Below are 14,960 nucleotides of genomic sequence, written 5' to 3' on the forward strand. Positions count from 1 at the left end.
CCTCTGCATAGATCCTGTGCTCTCCCAGCTGTGTGTCACACACTCCAGAAGAGCCAGAGCAGCTGTCCTGATGGTGTATGAGGCTGTTCTGACCCTCTGAGGCTGTTCTGAACCTCTGCCTGCCCTGGGAGGCACTTCTGTGCCTCTGGTTGGGTGCTGAGGCAGCGAGAGGTTCCAGCCAGCAGCAGGTTTGCTCTGTCTGAGCACTTGGAAGGGGACTCTTGTCCTCCTAGCTGAGAGCTGTTAACTCTGGTGAAGTCCAGCTGTGCCTAGAACATGGTTCTCTGGGTTCCCTCAGTGCCAGGGGGCTGTTTGAGCTGTGAGTGCTGCTCTGTGCTTGGCTGTTTCCTAATCACTCACAGCAGGGAGAATGCTGAGCCAGCATTCTGAGGCAGAACTGGTGAACAGGAGCTTCCAACAAAATGTCTCTATTGAGTCTTCCCAGTTGCTCTAGCCACAAAAGCTACAGGAATGCTTAGCCTGGATTTTTCCATTAATGCTTCAGTGCTAGCCCTCACTAATTTTGATTGGTTTCTGTGTATGGGGAGTTGTCCTATAAACCATCTCACCCACTGCTTAGGTGACCCTAATTCTCCCAGAAGGGACCTCAGCTCCAAAGGTGGGGAGAAAGCTTTGTGGAGAGGGCATCAGGAAGAAATGGGTGCAAATAAATGGTAAAAACTTGTTTTATCAAGTGCCAGTAATAGCACTTTCCCCTGGTGTGAAAGTGCAAGGTGGTAATTAGGCAGACAAATTAACATTCCTCCTGAGAACCTGAAGTCTAAAAAGGGCTCTCCTTATGAAGTTCCTGTAATTAAAGATGACTTGGTGTAGTTAGATTATTCATTTCTAAGGATGTGATGTGAATGGCTAGTGCTCATCTTTGCAGACTGCTGTCTGGGTACCCAAGGGTCACAGTCTGTGTGTGGGTATTACAGCAGGAGGATCTCATCACCAGAAAGCACAGAGAACCTCTCTGTGTCAGATCAATGCTCTGATGTTCATCATGTGTAAATGCAGAAAACATTTTTTTGTTTTTTGCAGGTCACATTGCAAGAAAATTCAGAATTACACTTCCTTTATTTTTTTCTGGTTCTTCACCTAGGTGTCCAAAGTGCAGGTGGTTCTTGCACACAAACAATGGGAAAGCTGCTCTCCAGACTTGAATTTCTGGAGTCTTGCTGAAAAGTGACACTGAGGTGTGTGTACAGCCTGCAGGAGTTTAGATCCCACTGTTGTATCTGTAGGAAAAGACAGAAATCCTGGTGTGCACCTCTTCCATCTCACTTGTACCACTCTTTGAGGAGCTTGTGGAGCTCTGTGTCCCCAGTGGGTGTCTGTGAGTGTGATATCACTGGTGGTGAGAGCTTTAAGCTCAAAGTGCAATTTTCTTGACTTAAAAGTGGGTTTCTTGAAACTTACCAAAACTATTGAGTAGCCAAGTGGCTTTTTAAGTGCAGCGTTGAATAGCAGGAGCAACGTTCTAAATAGCCTGTAAGACTGTGATATATTGATTTTTAAAGAATTTATTAAAAAATATGAGTGAGAGGGAAAGCAGAGGAGAGGTGGTGGTAGTGAAAGTGACAGGAGACTGGCCAAGGTAGGTTTGGGAGGAGGAATTAAGGATGGGACAGTTTGGATTTGGGAGGAGGAATTGAGGATGAGACGGTTTGGATTTGGGAGGAGGAATTGAGGATGGGACGGTTTGGATTTGGGAGGAGGAATTGAGGATGGGACAGTTTGGATTTGGGAGGAGAGAGGGGTATGAGCACTCAAAGGGAAGTGGAACAGAAGCAAGACTGGCAGAAATAGCCATGACTTTCCTATGGAAGCACTGAAAATGTGTTGGAGTATCTTCCAGGAGGTGCCAGGGTAGAGAAGAGCTGTGTCATTCAGGAATGCTGTCCTTGCACCCAGGCTGTGTGACAGAAATGCCCCCTTTGGGTGATGATTTTGTCATCCTGTGCTGGGAGATGGATCTGCTGGATCTTAGGCCACTGTGCCTTCCAGGGTTCTCACAAGAAGCCTTGTGATTTTTCATGACCTCAAGGACTTATGCTGCTGGGTTAAGAGGAGTTGGTCTATTTTTATTTTAAAAGAATGCTCTTAAATAGAAGGAGCCCCTCTGTTTCCCTTTAATCATATAAAAGGTAGTTAAAAACTAGTGTAAATCCTTAAATCTGCTTTAAACAATAGCAACTCATATCAGTGTGTGTGGGCAGGGATTTGAAACAACTATTGGATTTAGATGAAGCCAAATGCAAACAAAGCTCAGCAGCAGCAGTTCCCCCCTGGCTGCCCTTCAATTCTGCCCCTCCTCAGGCACAGCTGCCCCCAGCCCAGATTTGTGGGATGGGTTCCTTCCCTCTCTACCCTGATAGGAAGAGGAAAAGCCACCAAACTGCTCCTGGGGGAAGGACTGGCTGTGTAAGTGGTCCTTGCCAGCTCAGGGTGGGAATGCAGAGCTGGCTTTTGCAGGGCAGGAATGGAATAATTAACACTTCATGTGTAATTTGCAGTGCATGTGTGAGTCTCATGTCTACAGGAGTTTATTATTGGATTGAATGGCTTTTATCCCAATTGTTCTGCTGCGGGGTTTGCTTTCAGGAGCAGTGGCTGTGCCTGGAAGGGCAGGGCAGTGGGAGCTGTGGTTTTTACTGGGCAGGATGGGAAACCTATGGAAAACTGCCAGCATAGATCTGCCTCCAACAGGGCAACGAGTTTAAAGTCACTTGTTTGTATTGCCAGCACTTCATCCTGGTACCTGTGAGTAAACTGGCTGCTCTGTGCAGCATCCCCAAGGATCCTGCTGCTATTCCAGAGTGCTGTTTCTGAGTCTTTCCCACCAAAACTGTGCTACTGTGCTGGGAATACTGAGAGCCAAGCAGCAGATTTTGGGCACTTACCAAGTCTTTGCTGAAAGAATAGGCTTCTAGTAGCTGTAAACAGGCTGAATAGAAATTGCTCGCTAATTAAAGGGGTCAGATCTGCCTATTCAATGTCCAGAATGTTCTGGAATTTATTTGGTGCCTATGGTAGGAACAACTGTTAAGTTTTTCTGCAACTCAGGAGGCTGAAAGGGTCTGTGTGAATTTCTTTGCTCTGATAGGGAGAAATCCAAGCCATGGTTTTGTAATTTCTGTGATGGGGTGCTGAGTTGCCTTATCCTGGGCATAGCTGTGCATCTGTAATCTCTGTGCTTCAGGGGGAGGGGGGAGTGTGTCTTTTTTATCCCTTCCACCCCCGTGCACCCCAGGCATGTGTTATCAAGCTCTGATAATAGCTGCAACCAGAGGAATGCAGAGGGCTTTTCTCTCTTGAGTTATCAGCGTAATTTGCATTAGGAAAATGTTTGAGGAATGGTGTTCCTGAAGAAAGAGGCACATTCCTTTTATTAATGCTAAATATTTAGTCACATAGTTACACAGAAGGAGTCTTGTTGCCTCTCTTTCTGTTTGTGAAGGCTGCCTCTTGTCCCTAGAAGACTCCTTGGTTTTTATGGGCCAAGCTCTCTATAATTTATGGAGATTCAATTGCTGGAAAAAGCATGAGGCTGACACAGATTTTCCTGGTGAATCTGCTTCCAGATTATGATCTTTGCTTCTATTTCTTGTCACATACGAGGAGAAATGTGACCAGGTGAACTGCATTGTTCTGCTCACTCTTTTGAAGCAGAACCCAGGCAAGGAGGAATGGATGTGTCTTCCTGCAGGAGAGGAGCAAGAGCAGGAACAGTGCACAAAGGTGTTGTGAAGGAACTAAATGTTTCATCCAGAATAAGTTTAGATTTACAACAGGATCATCACCACCTCCTTCCTCTGCACTGCCACAAACACAACCTTGGTGTCATGAGAACCTTCCTAGAAAAGGTCCTGGGTGCTCTCAAGCTAAATATAACATGGGAACAGAAAAATTGTGTCTTGGTAAGGTTTGGTTGCCCTGAGTTTAGTTGTGTCATCCCTTCACAAGTTCTTTCCTCCTCTATTATTAGGAAATATGGGCTTGAGGAGAGGAACTGTGAGTTCCTGCAGTGATCTCTTCATAGAAGAGGTATTGCTGACTTGCATGAGATAATCCTCTGGTTGCAACTCATTTACAGGATCTTCCTCCTTTAAGTGAGGCTTAAGCTAATATGGTTTACTTCATAATTGGGGCAGACTGATATGTGTGGACAATTATAGAAAATCAGCTGATAGGTGGTAATTTGCTAAGCAGCTAGAGTTGAATTGTGTCTGCAAGCTTGAAATTTGCTTGCTTTAAAAATAAATAAGCCTTTTGTCCCAGTAAGTTATTATGCCTCCCTTCCCAGTACTCTAAATCAGTGTGACACAAATGTTTCTAATGGGAAGATAAATCAAGATAATGTTCATAGATATTTCACAGGGTAGAGAAGAGGGCATGGAAAATCTATCTGGAGGAATCACCACCATGGGCAAGCAGTCAAAGCAAGCTCTTTGTGTCCTGCTTTAAAAAAAATGTAACAAAATTTCATGTAGAGAGGGCATCTTGCACAGCAATGGCAGCTCTCACAGGAGCCACAGGCTGGATTTCTGGTTCTGAGCTCCCAAACAGTAATCTAACAGATTTTCATTATTTTACCATAAATGAAATATGTGTTCTGCTTGTGTTTGCTGTGTTCTGCTCTTGGCCCTGTGGGTGCTGCATGGAGAGCTGCTGGCTGTGAATATTCACAGGTGCAAACTGAGCAGCAGCACGACCCCAGCTCCCTGCGGGCGGGAGCGCCTTCCCTTTGGTGGGAAATGACTCTGCAGCCATCAGCCCTGTGCTACCCACTTGCCTTTCAGCTTTACCTCTGCCTTTTGGTGCTTTTCTTCCTCTGCAGTGCTGGAATTGCTGTGGGATTCTACGGGAATGGGGAGACCAGCGACGGCATCCACCGGCTGACGTACTCGCTGCGCCATGCCAACCGCACCGTGGCCGGCGTGCAGGACAGGGTGAGCACCCCAAAAACGGCCTTGGGGCCACCAGCAGCCTCACTCAGCACCTCTCCTCCTGAATCTGGCTGTGCCTGAGTCTCTTCCTGTTTTCTCTCAGTATCCGGGCTCAGATTGTGCTAAAATTTCCATTAGTGGCGGGGTGATTTCTTCCACTCGTCTAAAAATAACAAAGCGAATGCGGCTTGTGGAGTGAAGTCTTCTCTTTGCTAGGCTTGAAAACAGCTTGTGATCAGCTCTCTCCTCCACACCCAGGAGAGGAGGCAGGCCAAAGCAGACAAATCTTAATAAAATGTAGCATTTGGGTACCATTGGTTGTTCCTGTGCTGTCTCTAATTTCATGGTATCATACTGCAACCCTGATGTAAAATGTGTGCGTGTGTTAAGGCTCAGCTGAGGTGCCATCACTGCAAACAATCTCCCTTACAGATGCTTTTAAGTTGCTTTTGAGGGGTAAGCAGTCTGAGCCTCTTAAGACAGAGGGCTGGTAATCTGGAAGCTGTCCATAACTTGCTAGGAAGAATGAATTCCCTTTTACTTCCTTGGCTTCCTGTACTTTAATTTTTTTTTTGTTTTAAATTTGTTTATCCCCCATTTTCTGTCCCACACTGTAGGTACTGGACACTGCAGTGGCCCTGAACCAAACAGTGGAACCAAACTTGCTCGTCCTGGAGGAGATGTTCAAGAAGCAGACAGACTACCTGCAAATTGTCCAGAAACTGCAAAGTCTCTTGGATAATCTGCTCAGGCAAACGACTGAGATCCCCTTCTGGAAGAATGACGAGCTGTCTCTGGAGGAGCTGGCAATTCAGATTGACCTCTATGACTGGTACAGGTGTGTAGCATGCTGTACTGTAGTGGTTGTAACATCTGCTTTGGCCTGTTTTGCAAAAATTATGTGCATGTTTTGGGTGGCTGAGCCAAAGGCTCTGTTTATTGCTGCAGGTGCTCTTGGCCCACAGAGCTGATTTGTTTCTTACAGCAGGACTGTATTCAGTTTAAATCAAAATGCACAGCTTTTTTTTCTTAAGTATCTTTATTACCAACTGATGAGAAATTTATTCTCAACATACAAAATCTGTAGTTTGTGTTCTAGCACTGGGGAAAAAAACCAGCCCCAGGTATAGCTTCTTCTCTGTCCTAATAAGTGCATAAGGAATACATTAAATGGAGTAGAAAATGGCACTAGTTCTGTAAGTTAATTCCACAGCCTAACATTCCTTTTTATTAAACATATTCAGTAAGATATTGCATCAGTTGTATTCCACAAAAGAAAATCTCTATCCAAACATGTGGAATAAATAACTGAAGCATTTCCTGACAAATATCTAGGAAGTTCAAGAAGCTGCAATGCCTTTTCTTCCTCTGATGACCAGTGAATGTGACAACACACTAGAAAACACTAGCAGTGACATTTCTCAACAACTGTTTGTGCTGAGCATGTTGTGTAAATTCTTTTACCTGCCTCAACTTCCAATCCCACAAATACCCAGAGCTCTCTGGAGATTAATCTTTGGAGGTGGTTTTGGGGAAGAGAAGGACTCTGTTTTCCCCAGAAGTCACAACTGCTTCTTGATCTGTGCTTTTTACACACCAGTTTTCCTTTGCAGACTGTGTTTTTGTTTGCTGCAGGTGGCTGGGATACCTGGGCCTGCTCCTGTTCAATGTCCTGATATGTTTGCTGGTGCTCTTTGGGCTCATTAGAAACTCCAGGGCCATTCTTATGGGGTAAGTCTTGATCTGGGGACAGTGCATAAGGAAAGTCAGCTGAAAGCAAGTGCCTGCTAGTGGGAACCTCTCCCTGTTGTCAACTGATATCAAGGACATCTGAAACTGAACATCTTACAGTTCCTCTGAGTAGAGAGACATTGTAGAGTGTAGCTGTGTGGAGATAGAGTTTCACACAAGAGATGTTCACAGGAAGGTTCTTGAGCTATAAAATCAAAGGTGAGGAGCTCATCCAGGCTGTCTGCTCTCCACTGGGTGACCTTGGAAGCCTCCATTTGCTGGGAGATAATAATGTGAACATCCTTCCTTAAAATGACAGGCTTTAAAAATCTCCCCTTAGTTCTCTGCAGTTGGGAAGCATTTGTTAATTGATGATAAGCATTGCAGGTGCCTACACAACCTGCAGCATTGCCTTCTGTGTCTCTATCTGCTCTTGTTACCTGGGGCTGTCACACCTGAGGAAACATTAAACTGAGAACAAGCCATGGTTTGCACAGGGATGAGAAGGAGTCTTGTTGCCATGGCACTGCAATGTTAATGCATGTCTGTTTCTCAAAAGCACTGAAAATGCCCCATTACAGGAAAAAACTCTTCCTCTCCTTATCTTGTAGCTTGGCATATTTGGCAAAGAGCCTGGTATCATAAACACAGTGACAGTTTGATTACTGACATGGCCAAGGGTTTCTCCTGGTTCGTGGTGGTGCCATTAATAACTGGAATGTGTATCCAGATTTATTATTTACCAGATGATTTCATACCTGGCAGGTTATACAGACAAAAGTCCAAGTGGATGCACAGATGGCAGACCTGGGGCTTAAATTAGAATCTCATTCCCCGTTAGCCAGAAGTTCATATTAAGGCATTCCCTAAAGGGAGCACATGGCATAAAGAAACAAGTGTATCACAGCCAGGCAAGATGGTGAAATGCCAGTTTTAGATCTTTTAGCCAAGCAATCAGTTACTGACCCAGTCATCTTCATTTAAAGTAAAACAACAAATGTGTCTTATTGATTAACATGCTCAGCTGGAGGCACAAAGCTGTGTTGTCCTTATGTCATAAACCCACAGAACCTTGCTGATACATGGCTGATAATTTTTGCATCCATTTGGAAAAGGCATAGCAAAGTCTTTAGTGTCTCATTTCAGAGTGCAGCACAGATGTCAGTCTGGTGAAACTCCCTTACTTCTGCAAGATGAGGCATAGATCCATTCACAGAATAGGGATTATTTGGAATTAAAATAAGTTATTAAACTGAGGGCTAGTTTGTTGGGGTTTTTTAATGGAGACCCATAGGTTTACTTTTTTAAAGCTCTAGTATTCAGTGAGACAAATGTAGCAGAAAAAAGGTATCCCTTCCTCACAGAGAGGGTTGTACTAGGTTTGAATAAAGAGTGTCTTGGTTATGAACAGGTTTTTGTATTGTTCAGGGTGTGGGTGGGAAGGGATCTACTTATGTTTCAAAGCTTGAGGGAAAAAGCATCCCAAAGAGAGCAAGCCAGTGTCTCTTTCCTTTGAAGATAGAAACAGATAAAATGAAACTGCTTATTAGTCTGCAGCCCTTTACCTGAGGGAGCTGAGGAGCATTCTAGCCTAAATATCTCTACGACTCATACTGACAGCAAGGGTGAAGAGCTAATGTGCTGGTTGGGAAGTGCAAAAGCCTTTTCCATGAGTGTGTGCTCCTGAATGTCACTGAGAGCGCTGCTCTGCCAGCCCTCTGCCTTGTGGCTGCTTGGCAGCAGACACATCTCAGGATTTCTGTCAGTAATGAGGTCCAGCTGTCAGAACAGAGCTTCAAATCTGCAGAGATGGACTCACATGGCAGTGGGGGGCACCTGAACTGCAGCTCCAAGCTGTTTGCCTGCAGGTGACTTTCTCTCCTGGAGCTGTGTGGGATGCTTGGCGCTGTTCAGGTGCACCAGCTTGGAGCCAAGGTCTCCTAACAGGGGCTGTGTTCCCTCCCACCATCTGTAGCCATGTGGTGCTTACACCCAACAACTTCATTTATTGCAGGCACAGGAGAGATTTCTCCAGTTTTGCATCAGTGTGGTTTTGTGCGGTTTTCTTTATTTAGCACATTTTTCTTTGGGTATCTTTGGACCTGGAAATGAAGTCTAGAATGGGAAGAGTGAAAGTGATGGGACTGTAGTGAACCTCCTGCCAATCTGCCTCCCCTACAGCCACCTCTGAGGCTTTGTGCCTTTGGTTTCCCTGCTAGAAGCAGGACCAAACTTTGCTTCCCTACTTCTCCCTTCCCCTGCAGCTCTAGGGCAGGTGATGCAGTAACCAACAGCTGGATGTGAACTGCTCTGGGTGCTGCTGTCCATGACATCCAAAATAGGATTGTTTAGCTGAACATACAGTCAGTGGCTGATAATTTCTTGGGTTTGGTAATTGCTTTGGACTCCAAATAATACATCTTGTGAAAGGAACTGCTTGAAATCAGAGCTGCTACATCTGCCATCTGTCTGTCTCCCACAGGGTGTGCTTGCTTGGGGTGTTTGCCCTGATTGTCAGCTGGGGATCCCTGGGCCTGGAGCTGGCTGTTGCTGTGGTGAGTGGCTGACATCCAAATCCTATCACCCTTTGCTGCAGGTTTAGCAGACACCAGATTAATGTTGTGCTGTGCCTGTTTTACAGCACCTCCTGATCTAAGTACTGTCCTAGCAATTTCCATCTGGGAGAAGTGCAGAGCTGCTCCTTCTCCATGGTGTGAGATTCAAGCACTGCTGTGCTGTGTAAAGCAGTGCTGCTGGGGATGGGGATGAGAGACCTCAGGATCTGAAACACCCCTAGAATAGAAGGTTCCCTGATGTTAACCTGGCCCAACTGCTCTTTCATGCTGATGTGCTTGATATTCCTTTTGTCTTCCATCTGTCCAGGGCTCCAGTGACTTCTGCATCAACCCTGATGCTTATGTCTCCAAAGTGGTTGAAGAGAATGCAGTGCTCAGTGCTGGTGAGTGCTGGGATGGCTCTGGCACGGGGCTCTGCAGCTCCAGCTGTCACACAGGAGCATGGCAGTGACTGAGAATTTTAGGCTGTGTTTGAAACAGAGCAGCTGGCATACAGTGGGAAACTAAATTTGTGGAGCTCATTTGTGGAAAAACAGCATTCTGGTCAGAGGTGTTCATGTATGCATGAGAACCACCTTCAGAACCTTTCTCCTGCCTTCACCTTCAGGTGGAAATAACTGATAAGATGGAATAACAGAAGCCCCCAGATTAGTAGATTATTTTCCTTTAAATATAGCACTCTTGAGGCTTATTCTCCTCTCCAAGTGACAGAACTGTGGCAGTAGCAGTGTGCAACTTGAGTTATCATTTTTAAAACTTGCTCTCAGGTCTGTATTCCTGAATCTAGCCTACCTATTTTTATATCTGTTATCAACAGTTGATATATAACTTTTTTCTCTTAATGGTGGCTGTAAATAGTATCCTCTTTGCAGGGTAAGTGGATGGAAACAGCCACAAAGAAGTTTGAATTTCCCTTTCCATTATAAATGCAGCATTTTGACTTCTTTGTGTATTCTGCTCCACTTAAAGCATGTGCCTGCACCTCAGTGGCTTCCAGCTGAAGCACTGATGTATTTGGGGCTTGTTGCTCCTAATTTAGACTGAAGTGGTTGCTGAGGTGAGAGGTGCCTCCCATTTGAACCTCAATGGGGCAAAGATGGCATTCAGATCCATGGCTTAACAAAAAGGTTATTGGGTGCCTGCCAGCAGAGATACAATAAGGGCTGAAAAGAAAAAGTATTTTTAGGACTGAGTTGGCTGCTTAATTTACAAAGTTGACTTTTTTTTCTCTGCCTTCTCTCCTCCAATAGTTCCTTTATGTAGTTCTGTGTGTGGTAAAACACAAATAGGCAAAGACACTGATTTGTAAGAGGACTGACTTGTGTTTTTTCTTGTCCTTATTTGGTGTAACCAGAGAACTTCTGCTGTGTGTGCAGAAGGTCTGTGCTTAGCTGTCTCTCAATGTGCAACTGGTAGGAAATTAGGTAGGTAGCTATGGCTGAGGATGCAGGGATTGGAACAGTAAAAAACATAAATGTCTGGAGGCAGAATGTAGTATAAAAGAGTGTGTACAGGTTGATCTTACAACCCTACATCTTATTTTTGGAGTGCCTTATTTATTGATTTTGTGGGAAGGATAGAGCCAGGCAACTCTCTTGGCAACAAAGAAATGTAGTGAGGGAAGAGAATGAGTGTTTAGCATAAGATGAAAATCCTCTTGGGCTGTGAAGGTGACAAAGATGTGGCTTCAGGTGCCAGGCTGCTTTCCTGGCTCTTCAAGAGGCAAGTGGGTCAGTGAGGCCAAGGGGAAATATGTGATGCTGCTGCCAGCTGTGTGCTGTGGTAATTTGGTAACCCAGATTAGCCTGGAATGTGTTTGGTAACAATCAGATTGACCCTGGGGAACCAAAGAAAGGCCCCTTTGTGCTGCTTCTCCATTTCAGCTGTGCTTGTGTGCTGGGCTCCTGTGGATTTCCATTGATTGGGATCAATGCTCATTGGGAGGCTCACAGGCAGTGCAGGGCTGGCATTCCATCCCTGCTCCTGCATTCCCCAGCAGGGACAGTTGGCTCCCCCAGGGAATACAGGCCCTGCTCCTTCAGCACCACCATGGAGCAGTTGTTAAAGCCCCTTAAATAACAGTGAATGGCTCTGAGGGAAATGGGGAGCAGCAGGAAGAGCAGGTGCTGCCACAGGCCTGGGTTGGAAGGGCAGCCCCTCCGTGGGGGCTGAGTGTGTCTGTGATGCTCAGGGTTTAGCTTTTATTCTTTTCAGGTTCTGGGCTGCTGTAGTGTGTGGGTCTGAGCTTCATATCAGGGGATTGTGAGCTCTGTGCACAGAGCAGGGAGACAAAACAATTCCTTCTCCAGCTGGGGACCAAGGACAAATGATCCAAATCTCAGGCCCAAGAGCACAAACAATGTGAACTAAAGAGAGAAAAACAAGTAAGATGGGACTTCATTACCTAAAGCTATAGTTGGATGATTGACTCCAATGTGCAAATGGAGCAGAACTGATCCCAGGGAGAGACCCCGTGCCTGGTCATGCATTTTGTGACCATTTTGGTTCATCTTGGGTGTAGCCCTGGCTGGGCTCTTGTGCTGTCCAAGGTGTATCCATTGAAAATATCCTTTCAATAAATCCCTACTTTATTCTTTAACTCTGTCTAGTCTCTGTTCTAGGTCAGCCTTCACAAAGCATCATCAGCTCCTGCTGCCAGTCACCCTTTTCCTTTCTCCAGAAGGAAATCTGTCCAACTTCTGAGCCTGCCATTGCACCAGGCAGCTGACTAGGAGATGATTGAGTCTTCTGTCTTCCCATGTGGGTTTTCACTGCTGTGTCATAGTTATGGAAATAGCCCTTGGTCCCCAATGTTGAGATCTTCCCCTGCAGCTCAGCAGGAAGAAAAATGATGACATGAGGACTGCAGTGTGGCAATTACACTTTAATCCCAATAAAACCTCTTTAAAAGTCTGGGATAAGTGTTAGTATCCCTTGGCTGCAAATTGTAGCAGCTGATTTGTGATCAGCTGAGCCTGATGTAGGAGAGTGAGGAGCTCCAGGAGACAGGGACAGGCAGCTGGACATCCATGCTGTCCTCTCAGAGGAGGAGGCCCTGTTTGAAAGCCCCTGGTTCTGGTGCTTTGGGCTCTCTGGGTTGGTATCTCTGCATTTTGGATGGTCTTCTCCAGCTTTAACAGCAGTATAGGTACACTAAAAGAGGTATGGACCCACTAAAAAAGGTATAGACACACTAAAAGGGAGTGTGGGTGGCTGGAGGGGCTCAGGTAGGGCATGGAGGGAGAATCCATGGGGAGTTATCACAGGTGTAAGAATCACAATTTGCTGTGAGAATCACTTCAGCTGAAGCTGGCTTGAGAGCCTTGCTGAGGTATCTGCTTCTGGCCAGGGCTGGGTGCTGCCATCTAATTTTAAGGATATAAGAACCAACCAGTAATCCTAAGAAGTTTGGTACTGCTGGGTCAATTTTTCTCTTCAGTCACTACTTTTAGTTGCTGTTGTTGCATACAATGTATTCTAAGGTTCTCCATGCTCTGACATTCAGACTGGGACTGAGTCATCAATATTTGCAATGTGGTTTTGCTGCTAGTGGTTGTAGTTTTCACAGAAAAATAACTCAGTTGAATACTGAGCAACTAGTATGTTAATATTCTTGTTTATGTATTAATTGCTGTTTTCAAATCTAAGTGAAATTAATGGAGCTGAGAATAATCTGATTAAGTGCATTATTACTGTCATGTTTTTAGCTGGAGAAGAGATGTTCTTGTTTTGCAGATAAAATGTACTGCATTAAAAAAATGATGGGGGGGAGGAAAGGGAGGCAAAGAACTTTAATGCAGGATTTTGGGAGAAGCAAATACTTAAATAATTTTGCAGAAGAGGCTGATGTATGTGCCTAACTCACCCTGTATTCATTAACTGAGATAAAGCCAATGGAATTGAACAGTGCCTGTATAATCAACTCCTGCTGCTAGTAAAAAGACTTGGTGCAGCCAAGATGTTCATTTTCATAGCAGGAGGCCATCTTCTATTCCCATTCTTTTTCACTGATATTATGTTATTATCAGATGACTTGTTGCATAAAATTAAATAAAAAGGCCCAATCTGTCTAAACAACAGGAAGAGCTTTCTCCAGATTCTCTTCCCAGAAATCTGCTTGGTGAACAGGCACTCCCTTCATCTGAGGGAGCTGTGAACCTCAGGGGATGAATGATGGAGCCTTTTAGCCGTGCTCCAGGCTGGATACTGAGGCTGAGCTGCTCAGATGAGAGCAGGAGGGGTCCTTGCTGTGCCCACCCTCCCAGCTGGCCTCCCCTGCTGCAATCTCACAAGTCCAGGGCTGAATCAAAGGACTGACACCATCAGCACCTCTGCCTCCTCTCCAGAGGTGAGATCAGGACAAAGCCTCAGCTGGGGCAGTGGGCTCTGCACAGACTTTACCTGAGCCCAGAGTGCACTGCAGGACAGAGTTTGCCCAAAGAAGGGCTCTGAGTGGAGGGCAAATGGGAGAGTTGCAAGCTCTTTGCTTTTACCACTATGAGAATAGGATGTCTCAGAGAAATTCAGTATTATGCAGACACCTCCCTTTGCTGTCAGACTGGTGCCTTGGGGAAACAAAATTCCTGGTGGAGAACCTTACCTGGGCAAGGAGCTCCAGCCAAAATAGCTCCTTTGACACCACAGGTGCTCTCTCTGGTGATTGAACCCTCAGAGACAGCCTCATCTGGGTATCTGGCTAAAATGAGCCCTGCTAAGAGAATGTTCAATTAGAGATGAAGAAGAGCTGGGAAATGCTGGTCTAGGTGTGAGGATTTTTTTTTTTGGAGCTAGGATCTTTTTTTCTCATTGCTCTCTCCAGACCTCACTGCCTTTTGGCAGGTGCATAATACCATTTTTGCATTTTGGCTGGGCTTTGAAGTGAGTAGTAGGTCTCCATGGTTGCAGAAGCAGTAAGTTCTTCTAGCAGCTGAAGCTGTCTTTAGTAGGAAGCTCTTCTTTCCTTTCTAGGAAAAACAGATTTTGCAAAAATAAAGCATTTTAGGTAGTTCCCTCCCTTGCCTTCTGCTCCCACAATGCCTGTGCACCAGGAGTGAGTCAGGAGGATTGCTGCTAGCTACAGCAGGCACGGGCAGCTGCAGATGTGACCCTGCCTAACCCTTCTGCTATGAACTAGATTGCCTAAAGGCCAGCTTCAAAACTCAGATCAACCTTTAGGAATTTTTCTTGAGAGGAAAATGCACCAGAAAGATAATTATAGAAAGCAATTGCCTGGAGCTGTTAGCAAAGTGCAAAGGATGGATTAATGTAGCTGCTTTCTGGTCAGAAATATGAGATTTGGTGATGTACAGGATAGCCTCCACCAGGTTTAAAACAGGTGAAGGTGCCTCCTGCTCCTTCCTCTTTTTCTGGTGGCATGGAGGGCACCAGAAAGAGGAAGGAGCAGGAGGCACCTTAATTTCCAGGCTTTGCAGTACAGGATCTCCTGAAGGCAGCTTCTCTGCCTGTTGTAGCCATGGATTTAAAGCAGCACAGCCTGGGTTCAGTGCAGGGCAAAGCTGCTCCTGCTGGCTGAGCCATTTTGGGAAGCACGTTTTATGTGGAGTGTCACACTTGTCAGCAGCAAAGCCAGTGCTACCACAGTGAATCCTTGCTGATCCTGCCTTCCAGGGTGAAGCAAGGCAAGCATTTATTTCACTGTACTGCTTTTTGCTTCACTTGTAACCAGCAATCTTTATCCTGA

General features: G+C 45.5%; 1 protein-coding gene across 2 annotated transcripts in view; it reads left to right on the forward strand.

Annotated features, from left to right (window-relative positions):
* Positions 1–14,960, forward strand: part of TTYH3 (tweety family member 3) — a 76,470-nt gene that overhangs the window by 41,431 nt on the left and 20,079 nt on the right. For both annotated transcript variants that reach the window (XM_036392096.2, XM_036392097.2), the window contains exons 3-7: positions 4,844–4,955; positions 5,570–5,790; positions 6,588–6,683; positions 9,166–9,238; positions 9,567–9,642. In XM_036392096.2, coding sequence (XP_036247989.1) covers positions 4,844–4,955; positions 5,570–5,790; positions 6,588–6,683; positions 9,166–9,238; positions 9,567–9,642 — 578 coding nt within the window. The remainder of the gene's footprint in view (positions 1–4,843; positions 4,956–5,569; positions 5,791–6,587; positions 6,684–9,165; positions 9,239–9,566; positions 9,643–14,960) is intronic.

The sequence above is a fragment of the Molothrus ater genome, chromosome 16 (assembly GCF_012460135.2).
Source record: "Molothrus ater isolate BHLD 08-10-18 breed brown headed cowbird chromosome 16, BPBGC_Mater_1.1, whole genome shotgun sequence".
Taxonomy (NCBI): Eukaryota; Metazoa; Chordata; class Aves; order Passeriformes; family Icteridae; genus Molothrus; species Molothrus ater.